Here is an 18,688-nt window from a genome sequence, read left to right on the forward strand (position 1 = left end):
GGGGGTGGGCAGAAGAGAAGAAGGAAGAAAAGTATGTCCTCATCTGTACCGTTTGGTTAATACACACTAAAAGCGCAGCGAATCACCCACCTGAAAAGACAAAGCTTTATATCGTTACAAAAAATAAAAACACCTCACCCTGTCTCCCAGTACAAAGAGAGAAACCATTTGAAGACAGAGGAGCCCACAGTCGCACGCCCAGCTGGCGAACACGTGGGGTCTGTGGCTCCTTCCCCAGCCACATTACAACATCAGCTTGACACATCTGTAAAACATCTTCCCAGTGGAAAGCTGGGCCCTAAAGATCAAACCTGGGGAGGCGCCCTCTCCCCAGGCCAGTGCTCTAACTCGTCCCCTCTGAAGACACTTGGTAAAAGCAACCCAGACTCGGCCCGGCCCGGACAGAAGCGGTGCTGCCTCAGCAATAAAGGGCTTCGCCAAGGGAGGGGGACCGGCAGTCTGGCTTCTGAGAAACCAGCTAGAGAGGCTAGCGGGAAGGGAAGGGAGGTGGCGGGGAGGAAAGTCTGACCTCAGGAATTTGCATTTCAATTATAATCAGACTCCAGCCTGGTGTTAGTGAGACTCCAAGGACTGGGGACACTGGGAAGGCAGGGCACTTCTTGAGTACGATGAGATTACTTAATCTTGGTTCTAGACGCCACTCCACTTGGGAAACTGCAACAACTTCTTTAATCGGCCATGGCTTTCCATAAAAGTGTTGGGTGGTGCGGTAGGGGAGACAGGCCAAGCGCGCCCACCTGGTGAGGGATGGCCCTGAAGTCAGGGCCTGCTGGCCACCCTCTCTGTGGCCCGGGGGCCAGCAGAGGGGACCATGCCATGCAAGTAAGGGAAGGCGTCAGCTCTGTTTCCTGCATGAGGGGCGGCCTTGAGGCTGCGGTTCCAGAAGGTGTGGAAGAGGCCAGTCTCACAGACAGGTACTGGCAAAATCCTGGCCACGCGGGTATGTGGAGGCGTCGGGAGGGCCAGGCTCCGGCCGCAGCCTCCAGCGTACAGCAGGCTCATACACGCATGCACAGGGCAGGGAACTAAGGAACCTTGGAAAGTGGTTTCATCGTTTCTGTTTTTATTTCTCCCCTTTCAATCTGGTCTTCCTTCAGACCTCGAAGTTGTTTCGTCTGGTCAGTTCTCATCTCCCTAGAGTTCTGAGAGGGTGGTCCCGTCACAGATGACCAAAGGCTGGACCCCTCTGGCTGTAACATAGACCTTCCAGTGGATGGCACCGGCATAGCCTTGAAGGTAAACAGCAACAGGAAAGCAGGTGAATGGCAAGGACTGGGCACGCCTGTGGGCACAGACGAGGCAGCTCTGGCCACCATACATAGTCCCGGTTATCGGTTCTCTCTGTAATGGGACGTCCAAGGGGAGCCACTACGGGATCACAGTGCTTTATCACCCCACTCACACTTCAGCAGGCTCACACAGGCAACATGCCCTGCACGAGGCTGGTACTGGGCATCAATTCTCAGACCCAGCTCATCTTCGTTGGCAGGAAGACAGCATGAGTTCTGAGGGTGAGCAGGACGCCCCCATCCAATTCTCCTAATGCTATCGGTAACGTGGCCTCATTATAGAACATCCAGATTAGCTCACACTAGCACTTCCTAGACTGTGTTCTGCAAATAGGAACATCCCATAAGATAGTCCAAGGACAGTGGGTTCCCTGGCCAAGGAACTTTGAGAAACACTAGGTTCCTCTAAGGCTTCTGGAGCCTTCTGTACACTGATGTGCACTATGGAATCACAAGACAAGTAGTTCCCCAAATCAGCTGATACAAGAGCCCTCTTTGCCAAGGGCTTTTCTAAGGGGCTCCTGTTCCCACCCCTAGGGTTATCGGTGATCTGAAGAAACATTTAGGAAACACTGACCCTACATTATTTGAGTGGAATAGGAAGGTAGACTTAAAAGCTTTAAAAACTTGGAACACTTCGAAAATCTCCTGATGGAAAATTTTCTAGAGTGTGACGTACTTACCCATCTTCAATTGAGAGCCCTGAATAGAATTCAACCTCTACTTGGTGACTCAAGAAAGGTCACTATGTGGGCGCCTGCGTGGCTCAATTTGCTTAAGCGTCTGACCTTGGCTCAGGCCACGGTCTTGCAGTCCATGAGTTTGAGCCCCGCATCTGTGGCTGCTTTAGATTCTGTTTCCCTCTCTCTCTGCCCCTCCCCCAGCTCACACTGTTTCTTTCTCTCAAAAAGGAACATTAAAATTTTTTTCTTAATAAAAAAGAAAAGAAAGGCCACTGTGGGCAGTGACTCATCTACCACGGCAGGCGTGTGGGCTCACTACCATCAGCCTCTGATGCCTGACCCGCACACCATTCTCGCAAATGCTTCTTATCGCGGGTTTTCTGATGCTCTGTATCCCTGTCGGCCTTCAGCAGACAGTGCTTACTTTGGCAAAAAGACCTACTGGTCACCGTGCCATTCTTATGGACCCCCCGAGGTGCTGGACCTGCCGTCTGTCCCACAGTCCCCTGCACTGGCTTATTCTACTCTGCTCTCAGGGCCCGCGTTCCTGTACTCGTCCTTAACTGCGTCCTTAACTGATGGCAGTGGTGCCATCGCTCCTATCTCTGCCACTGCTTCAGGCGCTCACTGTCCTCCCCAGCCCCTCCTGCCCCGTTCTTCTCCCAGACCTGCCCTGTCCCTCTTGTTCTAGTCCGTCCCCCATCCCTTCTCCACGTTGCTGTCCTGTGGCTGGCCTCTCATGCCCACAGGGCTCCTTGCCTCCTCATCAGCAAGCTGGCCACTCGCAGCCCGGCAGGTGCTCAGGCTCCAGATTTTAGGCCTTTCATCACGATCCCCACCAGCCCCGGATGCTCGAAGCTTCCTGGATCACGGACAGGTATCCACTTATTCCCCCGAACTCTGTAAGTAGTGTTTGAGAAGTCTGTGGGGTCCAGAAGCCTGAAACTTGGATAACTAAGGTGTTTCTGTAGTTGTCTGAACTGTCCGGCCTTTGCAGAACAGGAGACAGAGAGCTTTTCAGGGAAAACTACGCATTCTCAAAGCGCAAATGCCACACACGCTTGTGCAAATAGACGTGCCTCGTGGAAGGGTCACTCCACTATGGGAAAATAGCTTCAAAACAATTTCTACACAAAAACCTTCTTTTTTGCAGTAATTCCCCAAGGCCAGGCCAGCTGTGCTCCATTATCAGTTAACGCTTAATTTGTGCATGATTTTCACTGAAAGAAGTTATGTAACGTGGATTAAAGCCTGTCTCAGTTTGCAGTCTGTATCCTACTTCCAAATGGGTGAAAGGTTTCCAGGGACTGGGGTCTTCTAAGTAGGTAAAAGTAAAAGAAATCAACTGGAAAACCAGCCTGGGTTCTGTCAGGGGCCTGAGGCTTCCCCTAGGTTTTGTGGGGCAGGAAAAACACAGGAGGCAATCGTGATGCCTGCTATCTGCTTCCGCCAAGAACACCCTACTGTCAAACTGATTGCTACGGACAGCAGTTGATTCAAACCTATCTGTTTGGAACAGAGTTTTAGAATATAATGCACAGAGCAAGCCGCAGTTGGGAAATCAAAGAGCCAAGAGTGAGTCATGACTGCGAGGCTGTGACTTGGCAGTGGGGCCCACACGGAAGGGAATGTCTCCTCATGGGGCCGTTGCCCTCACATACTGCTTGCACTGCGTGATCAGCGAAAGAGACACAGACAGGGTTTCCTCCAGGATTGTGCCTCCCCTGACCTGACTCTGTTGAAGGAGACACTTAAAGCTTGGCGCTCTGCCTAAGTGACGCGAGGGACTTGGGAAGGTCACCTCTCCTCTCTGGGTCTCAATCTCCTCATCTGTAAAATAAAGGATTGCTCTAAATATTTTCTTCTTTTTTTAAATGTTAATTTTTGAGAGAGCGTGAATGGGGGAGAGGGAGACAGAGGATCTGAAGCGGGCTCTCTACTCTTGGCGGGGCTCGAACTCACGAACTGTGAGATCATGACCTGAGCTGAAGTCGGATGCTCAACCGACTGAGTCACCCAGGTGCCCTTAAATATTTTCTATGATGCCTTCTAACGAAGTTTCTACAACCAATGGAACACATCACACATTCTAAATATATATAAAATGAGGCACTTCTCTGGGCTAATTTCCCTATCAGTTGTTCCGCCCAGCACAAATACGGGCTCTGCCCATAAAGGAATGCTATTTTTGACTCTACTGAATTGAAGCTTTGCGAAGGCAATATTTAATTCTTAGGCTATTTTCTGAGTTAAAAACTACAAAGATCCTGAAACGGACCTTGCCCTCTGGGGGCGTCACCTACCAACATCCCCTGGCTCTAGTGGCATTGCCACGGACTGGCAGTGTCTTCGGCACTGGAAGGGAGGGATGAGCTGTAACATGGCCTCGCCGCTGCCGATGATAAATAGGTCATGCATTCTGTGCATCTGCAAGGAAAAAAACAAGAAGAAGAGGAGGGAAAAGAAAACAAAGTAAGAAAGACCCAGTGGCATGGGAGATTAATGTACACAAATCTGTCTATAGAGGGCTCTGAGTTTCCTAGCAGCCTAAGCAAAAAAGAAAACAGAACCAGTAACACAATTCGCAATTATGTCCAAGAGACAAAAACAAACTAGTTTCTCCTAAGCATGGCCTCTCCTGGTCCTGAGAGCGGGGTAAAATCTCTTCTGTGGGCTCTACCTAAAGAGACCCCGTGATTTAGTAAGAGACATTCTCAACAAATAGCCTGAATGCAGATATAGCATGAGCTTTATAATTCATGACTGCTTCTAGCCACAGCTCCAAAGGGGGCTAAAGGCAAGTCATCTAAGCACAATTTAACAGAAGTCTAACAGAGGCCAACATATGGCGGTCTAAGTATACAATCTTCTGAGGGTCTGGTTTGGTCCAGATTTTTTTAGAGAAATAGATTGCCTGCATATACTTTGGGCAATGTACTAGCATTTCTAGAAAATTATTTCTTACTGCCAGAGTTTTGGTGAGAACTGAACAGCAGGAAGTTCAGGTTCACACTAGGTCAGCAGATCTCTCATACTATGGACTAAAGAGTAATGACAGAAAGATTGGCCTCAGAGTTTCAATACTAAGGAGACAACTGGGCGACACACCCCCACAGGCAACTGCTGGGCCCGTGAGGGCTACCACTGCCACCAACGGGCATTAAGTGCAAGCCGCTGTGGACCCTGGTGTTGGGGTGGGCAGGAGGAGGGCCAAAGGGAGAAGCTGGTCTTGCTCAGGCTCTGCTTCCTACCTAGATGGTGAGAGAAAACTTTCAGGACCCCCCTCCAGGTCCCCTCCAGGAAAAGCCTTTCCGTGTCCATATAAGGCAGGGATCCGAAGCCTGACTCCCTGAGCCAGACTTTCTCTTCACCACTTGAGCCCTCCAGAGCTTTGGCTTCGGCTCCGTCTTCTCCAACCCTGGTCTCTCCATTGCTCCCATAGGCCCTGCCCATGACTCTGTTTCCCTGGCAACACTAGAGCCATTCAACTGCCACTGTCAGGACAGGAGGAGGACTAACTAGGAGGACTAGTGGCTTGCAAGTGACTGGCAGAAACCCTGACATCTGCAGTCTTGAAGAAACGTGGAAGACTAGAACCAAGTGGATGTACCACGTACCTTTTCATACGGGCCTAAGGGGGGGCGGAACCCTATCCCTCCACACCCAGGAGGGGAAGAAACGGACAACCGGATGGAGCGGGCCAGCCCCAGGCTACACTGCGGACTGGGTGAAACGGGCCTTCCTTGGAGGCCCTCACCTCTTTCCCCAGTGCCTCGCCTCTTATCTTCTGTCCCAAGGCTGCCTCTCGGATCCTAGGCCCACAGACGTGTGACTTTACCAGGGTCCAGGGGCCCAGTGTGGAGTAACAAGGCTGAAGAGCGAGGAGAGCCCAGGCGGGGCAGGGAGCAGATGCTCTAAGAAACCAGACTCTCAGGACTTTTGCCTATTTGGACCACTCCCCTTCCCCAACACGCTTGGGGACCACAAGAGTCTGACAGGCATCTGAGTGACTTCGCATTTACCCTCTGGGCTGGGCTCCTCAGGGTCCCTGTTAACCAGACTAGTGAAATTAACCTCAGATTCAAGTGGGGAAAACCAAGATAAAGATAAAAGCTTTTGCCCAAAATTATATCATCATGATGAGAATGAAATCATACTAGGGCCCTGAGTTCTAGCTGGGGACAGCAGAATAAACTTTCAACTCTGAGGCAAGAGCCCAGCACCTCCACCCTACTGCTGGCAGACAGAAGTTCTTACTCCTAGACAAAATGATTGTTTTTATAGGCTTTGAAATTCCTTTAAGACGATTCAGCAAATTCGGAGCCAAACAATAGTATTGGGAGGTTGAAAACACAACCCGGAGTTGGTAGGGGTCACAGTTTGGGAAATTTCATCCTTTTAGTTCTTCCAAACCAATCCAAAGTCAAAAACCTTCCTCAGGAATGAGGCTCAACAAAAGGGCAATTCAGAGAAAAGTAAATGGACACAATACAGGACAGCTTTACCGGGTCCACTGGCCCCAGAGATGTAAATGTGGGCTCTGGGGTCTTGGTCATGGACTAAGAAGCGTTACTACCAAAACTAGTCTGGTGCCCATCAACCCTTTTGTGCCCAAACCTCTCAAACGGTCTGCTTTTCCAGCTCTCCGCCTGAAGTCTCTCATTAGTTTATTTCTGGGGAAAACCAACCTGGGAATGGGGGTGGGGGTGGGGGTGGGTAGAGCCCTCCTGTTAACTTCCTGTGTCCTTGGGCAAATCATTTACTCTCTCTGGGGCTCAGTGTCCCTATCCACAAAATGAGTAAGTTGGGCTATTCATTCACAGTCTGCCTGCTTTCTACTTTGAGGGAGGGAAGTCAGATTAATCGGATGCTTGGGTCCCTTCAAAGTTTAGGATTCTACTTCCTACTGTAGAAAAGTAGCTTGCCCCCACATGTCTAGGCCAGGAGACAGATGTGCAAGGTAACTAGACTTTTTACAAGCACGCCTTCATAAAAGGGTGGGCCACTGCAGGTCCCCCCCGCTAGCAAGTCACACTCCGTGTTGACATGTAGGGAAGGAAGGGATTAAGACATCAGCCCAGGTGCCAAACGAGGAAAATCCTCGACCCAAGTCCTCTCAAAATGTCCTACCTTACTACCCACAATAGGTTCCGGCTGAAGAAGGAAGCACTTTCTTAAGGAGGCTTCGTTTGGAAATGGCAGGTAGGTGAAAACCGGAAAGAGCTCGTGTAAAATGCGGGATCTGTTTAGAGGTCTTCTCCTGTAAAAGTTTGAAAGAGACGAAAGTAAGTCAGATGGGCAGGCCGGCCTCTAGCTCCATGACTAGCAGGGCCAAGCAAGGGTGGGAAAGCTGTGGGCGGTGGGTAAAGGGGGAGAAATATGAGGACAGTATCTTAAGTATTAGGTGCATGCCAAACCAATTAAGTGTAACACGCACAAGCACACACACAACGCCACAGCCGCCATTTGTACGTGTGGGTGGGATGTTTATAAAATCCAGCTAAAACAACATATAGAGGAAGGAAATAAACAGCCCATTCATTCTGTCTTGGAAAAGAGACCGAAGAAACAGACCAGGAGGGAGAACAGAAGGGAGGAGGAAAGGGCAAAAATCAAGAAACCTCGGAGGGCAGTGTAGCATGCGGTGGGAAGCCTGACTAGTTAGAGTGAGTATTCTATTATGCAAATCAACGCATAAACAAATTAAATAACGCTTTAATAAAGACAAAAGCATTGAGGGGTGCCTGGGTGGCTCAGTCTGGTTGAGCTTCCGACTCCGGCTCAGGCCATGATCTCACGGTTCGTGGGTTCGAGTCCTGTGTCGGGCTCTGTGCTGACAGCCAGCTCAGAGCCTGGAGCCTGTTTCAGATTCTGTATCTCCCTCTCTCTCTGACCCTCCCCTGCTCACACTGTCTCTCTCTCTCTCTCTCAGAAATAAATAAAACATTAAAAATTTAAAAAAAAAAGACAAAAGCATTGAGAAATTATCAGGCCAAAGAAAGCAATTTCAATTCTCTTTTGAATGGTTCTAGATGGAAACTGGCTTGCTTTCTTTTCTTCTAGAGAGCATCTTCATCCCAAGAAACAGACCATGTCTTCTATAGAACACAAGAAGGAACAGGAAGACAGGCCTGGGTTTCGATCCTGGCTGAGCAAGGTACTTAACCTCTCTGATCTGAAACTTTTCTGATCTGAAAAACAACAATGATAATTCCTACTTCCTAGAGCTAACATGAGCCTCACCAGTGAACAACAGGGCCTAACCGCCAAGCCACACTGTCTGACGCCAACAAGGTGTCAGTAAATGAAGTTTCCTTATATTCTTCAGGCCTTGACTCTAGCCCTTCAATGCTCAGGGTGCATCCTGCACAGACATACTCAGAGGTAAACTGCGATGCTATGAGGCAATCTCGGTGTCCACTCGCGGTGACAGCCCTTTTGACACACCTCTTCGACTCACCCTCTTCATCTCCCACCTCTGATCTTTCAACAGTGAGCTCCTGAGTGTCATCTGACTTGAAGAGGACCCTGGTCCACACAGTGTGGGGCACGGGAGGGTCTCAGTGGTAGTGTTTTGACCTTCAGTCTGCCCCCCTTCCTATCATGCACAGACCAAGTGCCCTTGCCCACACTCACCACGGGTAAGGAAATGGGAACCACCGCTCGGGAAGGCAGTGCCACCACTTGGAGAAAAGCCCTTCGGTGAAGCCCTCCGCCACCTCGGGGTACTGGCACAGAAAGTGCTGGAGCTCCTCTGGGAATAAGAGCTGGCCCGTCTTGGCAGGGCGGACAAGAAGAGCGAGACAGAACAACACAGGATTACTTATTGAGAACGTCCCAGAGCTTGCTGCCTTGTGGGCATTAAGCAGACCATCTGTCAGTGGGGGAATCCTGCTTCCTGCTCACCTTGATCACCAGAGGATGGAGTGTCTCAAAGTTCTCCGGAGTATCTTCCAGGAGCATCACCTTGAGGGGTAATTTCTGGGCACAGCCGGTGCAGTTGGCAGGGATGGGGTCCGACTCATTCTGCTCACAACTGCTTGTCCACCAAGGGTCAAAGTCTGTGACAGGAAGGGATGTGGAGAAGGCAGACACAGGAAGAACAAACACAGCGGGTAAATCTAGCGGCCTCAGCAGTAAAAGTAAAAAGGAAAGACACAATAATAATTTTTAAAAGTTAACAATGATAAGCACTGGTGACCTCTGAAAAGATACAGATGAAACAGCCTCTGATAAAGGGGCGGGGGGCACAGGGATGGGGTTGGAAGGAGAAGTATGTTCTCTATAGTCTGCTATACTTTATGGAAAATATTTTTTAACATGTATATGTATCCCTTAAGTCAAAGCCACGATGATGACCAGTTGGAGAAGATATTCAGCGACGTGGGGCTGGAGACGTAGCTCTTCCACTGTTTTCAAACCCGTGACCCAAGCGTCTGAAAGTCTACAGCACATGGGGGAGGGGTAGGCAAATAAGCGTGGTTCCGTCATCGGTGATGAGCCCCACTGCATGTCTTCCCCAAGTGGAGGGCAGGATGGCTCTGGGAAAGGGAGAGGAAGAAAAGGGTGTGGAGAGAAGGGGTGGAAAGGAGACGGGGCTCTGCCCATCTCCAGAGGGGAGTGAACTGCATGTGCCCATGGATTGGACAGTGCTCTGTCCCAGCTCAGAAGTGGGGAAGGGCTACCAACCGTGGCTTCTACCCCACCAAGGACAGCAGGTTGGTGAGCAAGGGAAGAAGGGCCCACCAGCCCCTGGTGTGAGTGCTAGTTGCCCGCCTACCCCCTTTCCCCGGGCTGGTCCTCCTCTGAAGGGTTGGCTCCCTCTCTACACATAAACTCTGGGTTTCCCTTGGTTCCCTCCCTCTGACACTGTTCTGTTGATAGTGTTATTGCATTATTTCTTGTTTGTGTTCTGTTCCACTCCGGGTTTCATCTGTGTTCTTGGAGATTGTTCTTATGATAAACCCTAATGTGGATCCAAAATGTTTTCGCCAGATGGTTTCTGATTAAAACCCAATGGAAACCGAATCGGGAGAGAGGCTCGAACAGAAGATAAACGGACCACTAAATGGGGCTGAAATGAAATCAATTCTCTGGACCAGCACACACACTTGGAAAATGGCTCTTAACCACAAAACATTTGCTGTGGCCGCAAGTGCTTCTTCCTTGTTTCCTTAAGGCAGGAGTAGTGGGGGGAGGGAACCCCACGGGGAAGGGCTGTGCTCTCAGCACACTTCCTGAGCACCCTCCAAACAACTTTCCTTGAGGTGGCTGTCACCTCCCCTCCTGACCCTCCTCAGTCATGGGCAGACCGTCACAGCCAGGGCACAGTGCTGCACCCTTCGGCCTGCCAGGTGCCTCCGAGGATAGCCGGGAACCCTTTGGTGGTACCTGTTGTGGTGGTACACTGAGGCTGCAAAGTGACCCTTATTTTTCTTTCTGGAATCTTTTCAAATGTTCCTCATTAGAGGTCAAATATGAATTCTTGCCTAAAAAGAAAAACTTCGGGTAATGGCCATACAATGAGGCGTAAATAAGCATAACAACCTGTAATAGTTATATAGCATTTCAGGTTCCAAATCCTTGTGAGGGAGGGGGAAGGCAGGGGAAAGAGTCAGGCCCTGTGCTGGTCACGGGCATGAGCCGTATCTTTTACCTGCTACCACAGAATTATCGAGGAGGCAGCAGTATTCTCCCTTCACGGATGAGAAAACGGAGAGGGAGAGGCGACAGGAGCTAACCATGAGTTCCCGACGGGACAGAGCACAGAGAGGGGCGGGGGGTCTCGAGAAAAGCAGCTGCGGAGGAAGACTGCGATGAGGGTTCTGGGGCTTGGAGCACATCGGACTCTGAGCAAAGTAAGGGACCATCAGGGGCCTTTGGGCAGGGGTTTCTGATGCTTTAGGAAGGTTATTCTGGACTGTGACTAGAGTGTCTGAGATGAGAGAGGCTGGAAAGAGGAATACTGGGTTACACTTTGTTTTTGTCCTTTTGGCAAGGGTGGGAAGCGGAGGTTGTACTGTGATGAGAGGTGAAATATAATGAGGTAAACTGAGGCACCAAAGACATATCTAAGCGGCACTACAAAGGGGCGGCTGGGTGGCGCCGTCAGTTAAGTGTCTGATGTTAGCTCAGGTCATGATCTTGTGGTTTGTGAATTCAAGCCCCACGCGGGGCTCGGTGCCAACAGCTTGGAGCCTAGATTCTGCTTCAGATTCTGTCTCCCCCTTGCTTCCTCACCTGCTTGCACTCTCTCTCTCTCAAGAATAGACATTTCTATAGAATAGAATAGAATAGCTAAAATAAAATAAAAAATAAAATAAAATAAAATCCGCAGTGCTACAAGAATGCCTCTGCAGCTGAGACTGCCTGAACACACCTTGTCTAAGCAAGCCTGGACACAGAAGACGCCAGACACCTGCAGATTCATTATGACATTTCTCTGCAGTCACGTGTCATATTCTGACGGAATCAGGTATAGCAATCTCCCCAGGAGATATGAGTCAAGTGTCAGAAAAGAGGCATCTTCTCCTAATTTATACAAAGGTGCTTCAAGAGCTAGCCGTGAGCAGTTCTGAACCTAAGAGCATGAAGAGATTAACTGTAAATTAGCTCATTTCAGTTTTATTCTGAGCTTTAGATACTCATGGGATTTCCAGGTAGAGATGGCTTGAGAAACAGGCAGAAGAAAACCCTGGGAAGGAAATCAGGGGAGAAAGAGAGTACTAAAGAGTGGCCTCAGTAAGGTGGCAAAATACAGGATATTCACATCCAGACACATAAACATCAATTACTTCTTACTCTCTTGGCCACAGTCATGTAAAAATTGGAACGAAAAATGGCCTCCTTCACAACCAGCAATAAATTTAACAAGAAGGATAAAACTACAGAATTTTACTGAAGGGCATTAAATAAACTCATCATACCGTGATCTTGGGTGGGAAGACTAAATATCATAAAGACGCTAAGTCTACCCAAAAGTATATTCAATAGAAGTTGGATAGGTTCATGGGAACAGAGTGGGAACAGAGTTTCTTTCTGGTGGAGATGGGAGTAGGGTGGGGCTGTGACAATCTCATTCTGAAGTTCATCTACAAGAATAAATGTATGAGAACAGGCAATAATCCATCCCCTGCCCAAAGTAAGCCCAAAGTAACTCTGGAAATAACTTAAGGGCCAGAAGGCATCCTGGGGGGGGGCCGCCTGGGTGGCTCAGTCAGTTAAGTGCCTGACTTTGGTTCAGGTCATGATCTCATAGTTTGTGAGTTCGAGCCCCACATCGGGCTCTGTGCTGATCGCTCGGAGCTTGGATCCTGCTTTAGATTTCTCTGCCCCTCCCCTGTTCGTACTCTGTCTCCTTCTCTCTCAAAAATGAATAAACATTTTTAAAAAATTAAAAAGAAGGCATCCTAGGTAATACAAATGACTTACAAAGTATGGTCACTGCTTAAAATCTATGGAGGACGCCTCCCTCAGGCACAGATAACCATTAAAGAATACATTAAGAGCCTTATGTGATACACCTTGGGCAGATGGGTGGACCTGAGGACCCTCACCCCTCACTGCTCATGCATCACTGGACGGCTCGAGCCTCTCTCCATGCTGGGCATAAAGAGGGCAGGACTGGAAGGAGAGAGCATTATTTTACTTTCTCTGTGTAGATAAAACATTAAGAAAAAAAGTAGTTTTATTGAGATTTAATTCCCAGACCATAAAATTCATTCAAAGTGTACAATCCAGTGGCTTTTAGTGTATTCATATAGTTGAATAACTATCACCATTATATAATGATAAAACATTTTTATTGCCCTAAAAAGAATCCCTGTGCCTATTAGGAGACACTTCCCATACTAACTCTCTCCTGCCAGCCCGACTGGCAGCAACGACTCATCTTTTCAGTCTCTGTGCATGTGCATATTCCGATATTTCAAATAAATGGAACTGTACAATATAAGATCTTTTGTGTCTGGCTTCATTAATTTAGCCTGATGTTTTCAAGGTTCATCCATGTTACAGTGTCTATCAAATGTTCTTCCCCTTCTACTGCCAAGTAGAAGTGTATCCATTATGTGGATACACTACATTTTGTTTACTCATCCATATGTTGCTGGACATTCCCACTTTGGGGCTATTATGGACAATGCTCCTATGAATACCTGCATTCAAGTTTTGGTGTGGACATGTGTTTCCAATTCTTCCACTCCACTTAGGAGTGGAATTGCTAGATCACTTGATAACTCTGTCCAATTTTCGGAGGAACTGCCAAACTGTTTTCCAAAGCAGCTGCACTAGTTTACACTCTCATTATCTGCATATCTTTTTCTGGAGAAAGGTCTATTCAAATTTTTGCCCATTTTTAATTGGCTTATCTGTCTAATATTGAGTGGTAAGAGTTGTAGACAATAAATTCCTGAAGAAAAAAATGAGGAACTTGCTCTTCTGAGCATAAAAACACATAGCAGCATTCTATAAAGTACTGTAATTAAAAGGCTACAATCAATCCTCCGTACTTACAGACTCTGATCTGTGAATCTGCCTTCTCTCTGAAATTTATTTATAACCCAGTCAATTCCTGTGGCAGAGTGGTGAACGCTAGCGGAGGTGGAGGGAGGCAACACTCTACCTTTCTGTTGCACCTCTAGAATTGCAAATGAGTGTCCCTTTTGAGTATTTGGTGCCACAGTTTTTGCATTCTTATTGTGGTTTCACAGGTCAGAATGGCTCCCAAAGACACTGTGTGCTTGCGGAGACAGGGGGTACTATCGGAACTCTCTGTGCTTTCTACTTAACTTTGCTGTGAACCCAAAACTCCTCAACAAATAGTTTACTAACTAAAAAACAGCCTCGAGCACAATACTAAAGTCCTCTCTAGCGTTCCTAAGAGGAAGCAGGCTGTGAGGTGCCTTCCAGAAAAAATACACATGTTAGGTAAGCTTTGTTATGGTGCTGTTGACGGGGAATTCGGTGTTAATCAATCAACAACATGTATTAAATAAAGTATCTTTAAACAAAAACATATATAAAACAAAGTCAGGTATTACTAGGTCACTTGGTAACTATATGATTTCATTTACACGTGGAATCTAAACAACAACAACAAAAGTAGCAAGAGACTCAAAGTAATAGAGAACAAACGGATGGTTGCCAGAGGGAAGGGGAATGAGGGGGATGGGCAAAATGGGAGAAGGGGGCTGAGAGACACAGCTTTCCAGTTAGGGGATGAGTAAGTCATGAGGACGAAAGGTAGAGCATAGGGGACACAGTCAGTGTACAGCATAGGGGATACACAGCCTTGTATGGGGACAGCTGGCAGCTACACTGGTGGCGAGCACAGCAGAAAGTACAACTTGTCTGATCACTATGCTGTACACTTGAAACTAATGTAACAGCTTAGATCAATTATACTTCAATTTTAAAAAATGGACTCTAGAGGCGCCTGGGTGGCTCCGTCAGCATCCGACTCTTGATTTCAGCTCAAGTCGGGAGCTCACGGTTCATGAGATCGAGCCTTGCACTGGGGTCCATGCTGACAGTGCAGAGCCTGCTTGGGGTTCTCTCTCTCTCTGCCCCATCCCTGCTCACACATGTGTGTTCTCTCTCAAGATAAATAAACTTAAATATATATATGTACATATACATATTTTTTAATGGACTCTAAACATACGACTTTAGGTTAGTCAACTCCTTTGCATATCAGTCTCATCTTTGGGAGGGACATAAAAATGGTAACTACCTCTGTGACTATTGTGACACTGGGACACAGCAGAGTACATGGCACAGTGCCTCATATACAGTAAGCGCTTGACATATTTGTTATTATCACCTCAAATTTTACTTGCAAATAAAATAGTAGGGCATTTCCTGAGGTCCAAGCAGTTCATCTTTGGGTACTAGCCTTGACTCTGCTTCGGTCCTCAGTTCTAAGTCACTGAATGATCCCAAAACCACCTGCGTTGCCAGATCTACTCCAACCTTCCCTTGAAAGTTCATGGACATATAAAGTTCCAATTACGCAGTACAGATATAGAGATACACTTTCCCATTGCATATGAGACTGTCTCAGACCTCCTCAGCATTAATGGGTGTCATAATTATAGATGCCTGGGGCACCTGGCTGGCTTAGTCGATAGAGCATGGAACTCTTAATCACAGGGTTGTGAGTTCAAGTGCCGTGTTGGAAGTAGAGATTACTTAAAAATAAAATCTTAAAAAAATTTTTTTTTAATGTTTATTTTTGAGAGAGAGAGAGACAGAGTGTGAGCAGGGGAGGGGCAGGGAAAGAGGGAGACACAGAATCAGAAGCAGGCTCCAGGCCCCGAGCTATCAGCACAGAGCCTGACATGGGGATCGAACCCATGAACTATGAGATCATGACCTGAGCCAAAGTCAGATGCTCAACCGACTAAGCCAGCCGGGTGCCCCAAAAATAATATCTTAAAAAAAATTACAGATCCAAAGTAAACAAAGTAATTGGGCCTAACATGCGGAGACTGGCTTGGCTGAGGGCAGAGATAGCAGACAGTGAGTGTGGTGTGATGGCAAGATGCCAGACTAGAATTAAGAAACAAAGGTTCAAGTGCTAGTGTGGCATTTTTAGCTGGGTAAGCAAGTTACTTCACCTCTCCTGTCCTCAATTTCCTCTTTACAAAACAAGGTTATGTGCTAGATCAATGCTAAAGTTCCTCTTTAGCTCTAAGACTCAGTGATTCCATGGAAGGGTGAAACCCAAGGGGATGGCTGGGAGGATCAAAGTGGATATAAAGATATGAGGTCGGGGGTGAGGGGGACTAAGAGAATGTGACTGTGAAGGGAAAACTATGGGTTAATCAGATAAAGGATTAAGGCAAACAACAAGTCACACATTACCCATAAGGCTGTAGACTGGGAAGATGAGCTGGGCTGAATGCCTAGGAAAAGACTAGTTCAGGAAAATTCTAAATGGCCAGAGCCTGGAGGATGGTTTATCTTTGGACATGCAATGCCAGCCAGAAAAAACTTGTTCCGGGCACTAGGGAGCAGAGGAGAAGCATCTGGTGAGCCGAGAGAGAGCACAGAACACCAAAATCACACTAAAAGCTATATTCTTCAGGTATAATGTGTAGCTACACCCTGCTCACAGCAGAGGCTAAGAGCTCAGACTCCAAGGGTAGGATGCCTGGGTTTGAATCACAGTTCCATGACTTAGTAGCCTTGGGACCTAAGGCAAGTGACGTAATGTCACTGTCCCTTGGTGTCTCCATCCTTAAAACGGGCATAAAACCAGAACTTCCCTTACAGGGATAATGTGAAGACTAAATGAGGCAATATATGGAAAGCCTTTGAGGGGGGCCTGGCATCTAGGAAGTACCAAGTAAGTAAGTGTCGGCTTATTTATTTTCTGCTGCAGAGTGGGAGGCTGCCGTGAGTCACTGCAGAGTCCCTCCATTCTTCTCATCAAGAGGATTCAGGAGCAGGGTTTTTACTTATACGTGTGGATAAACCCTGTCGAAGTAGGGTTTCCTACCCAAGACTGAAGCCTGGAAAAAGAACCCCACCTCTGTTGCCTCTTGTTCCCTGGGTGGAGTCAAGAGGAAAAACGACCAGAGGTCACCATTGCTCCCAGTGCCCTAGGTCATTCCCAAGGCGTCACTGCAAGGGGCATCAGATGACCCGGGAACTTCTGACAGGTCAACCCTTAGGAAACAACAAGCTTGAGGGCTTTCCTTTAGGGAGCTGAGTCGGCCGCGCCGCATTCCCTCTACATGTACTTCAAAGGTTTTACTAAGTACTTCTAACTATAAGGCAGTTGTTCGTTGGTACCATGATATCAGGAAGAATAATTTATATTTTTTCCTTTTCTAGCCCTCTTCTAGGCCCCACATGTCCTATTTCTTGTACCTAATTCTCCTCCATCTGTTTCCATTTACCCCTTACATTATTATGTATTCCTCAGTTTCTTTCCAAATGCTCTGCAAAATGCTGTTAGTTGTACACGGCCACAGCTTCCCAGGACGTTCACACACACAGCGATCAATACCCACACTTAGAAGCAAAAGCAGCACTTTAAGAGTCAACAACAGTGAAAAGCTAAAAACCACACCCTTGCAACGCTGTCTCTTTACAACTGAGCTCCAAGAATTCAGTTTCCATCTGCAAGGCAAAATACTCATTTGGAGTGGCCCCAACAGTTAGGCTTGTTGACAAGCCACTAAGGTTTCTTGAATTATAGGACTCTGATATAGAGAATGAGCAATCGTGGTCCATCAGCTATCACTTCTTAACCCAACAGTCTAAGGAAATTCCCCTTACAGGATGGGGAGAAACAGAGTAACTGCCATCAACTTGGTCCTAAAAATTGCTGACTCGATCTCTATGTGCTAGAGGGCAGTAGATGCCTTTAGGGAGGCCATGAGAGGAAGCCAGGAAAAGAGGCTGAGGCGTTGATGTGTGTGAGGCAGCACCACCAGGCTGGCCTGACAAGTTATTCTGGGTCTTTCCCTCATGTGCTCTGGACCTTTCTGACAGAGGAGTGGGAAATACCACTTCTTTTTTTTTTTTTTTTTTTTGGTTTTCTTGATGACATTTCAACAACACAAGGAAGTTATATCTGGAATTAAAAACTCTATACATATGAGCCAACTAAAAAAAAAATCCTAAAAATACAAAAAAGACACCAACAAAACAAAAAAAACCTCTCAAGTCTTTCTGCTTTACAACGTTTCCTTCTTCTGATTTTGGTATACTTTTGAAAATCTTTCCATAATTTCTTCAAGTGTACAAAAATAGCTTTCAAAGGAGACTCAATACAAGGGATTTTTATGACTGATTAGGTTTTGGCTTAAAGAGTGACATTGTAGGGGTGCCCGGGTGGCTCAGTGGGTTAATCATCTGACTCTTGATTTCGGCTCAGGTCATGATCTGATGGTTGAGGGATGGACCCCCACGGCAGGCTCTGTGCTGGGCTTGGAGCTTGCTTAAGATTCTCTCTCTACCCCTCTCCAGCTTGAGCTCCCTCCCTCCACCCCGACCCTCCTCTTGCTCTCAAAAAGAAAAAAAAAAGTTAAAAAAGAAAAAAGAGTAACAGTATAAAGTGTAGCTTCCACTAGGAAATTTTTTATGAACACAACACTGAGGAGAAAATACGCTTCCTAAACAGTTTAGATTTCAGTTATGCTGGAATCTAAAGGCTTCAGAACACAGTGACACAAAAACTCCTATAATATACCTGTGAAATTAATTTCCATAATCCTTTATCTGGGCAAATAAGATGAACACCACCAAATAATAAAATCCAGGGCACCTGGGTGGCTCAGTTGGTTAAGCATCTGACTCTTGACTTTGGTTCAGGTCATAATCTCACAGTTCGTGAGTTCGAGCCCCACATCAGGCTCTGTGCTTACAGCACAGAGCCTGCTTGGGATTCTCTCTCCCCCTCTCCAGCTCAAGCTCACACTTTCTCTCAAATAAATAAACTTTAAAATATAAAATAAAATCCCCTCTATTATTTCTCAAAAAGCAAATTTCAGGGGTGCCTGGGTAGCTCAGTTGGTTAAGCGTGCGACTTCAGCTCAGGTCATGATCTCACGGATTGTGAGTTCAAGCCCTGTGTTGGGCTCTGTGCTGACAGCTCAGAGCCTGGAGCCTGCTTCAGATTCTGTGTCTCCCTCTCTCTCTGCCCCTCCCCGGCTCACGCTCGCTCACTCTCTCTCTCTCTCA

At 47.3% G+C, this 18,688-nt stretch overlaps 1 protein-coding gene across 3 annotated transcripts in view; it reads right to left on the reverse strand.

Moving 5' to 3' along the window:
* CUNH6orf89 (chromosome unknown C6orf89 homolog) overlaps positions 1 to 18,688 on the reverse strand; it is a 66,348-nt gene that overhangs the window by 21,023 nt on the left and 26,637 nt on the right. For 2 of the 3 annotated variants that reach the window (XM_077754883.1, XM_077754884.1), the window contains exons 4-7: positions 8,900 to 9,054; positions 8,630 to 8,769; positions 7,124 to 7,253; positions 4,297 to 4,420 (exon numbers count right to left, since the gene is read on the reverse strand). In XM_077754883.1, the coding sequence (XP_077611009.1) occupies positions 4,297 to 4,420; positions 7,124 to 7,253; positions 8,630 to 8,769; positions 8,900 to 9,054 (549 nt within the window). Of the gene's footprint in view, positions 1 to 671; positions 1,251 to 4,296; positions 4,421 to 7,123; positions 7,254 to 8,629; positions 8,770 to 8,899; positions 9,055 to 18,688 lie in introns of those variants that run through there. The other variant, XM_077754885.1, reaches the window with a different exon arrangement.

This window comes from Crocuta crocuta, unplaced genomic scaffold (assembly GCF_008692635.1).
Source record: "Crocuta crocuta isolate KB4526 unplaced genomic scaffold, BGI_CrCroc_1.0 scaffold132, whole genome shotgun sequence".
Classification (NCBI taxonomy): domain Eukaryota; kingdom Metazoa; phylum Chordata; class Mammalia; order Carnivora; family Hyaenidae; genus Crocuta; species Crocuta crocuta.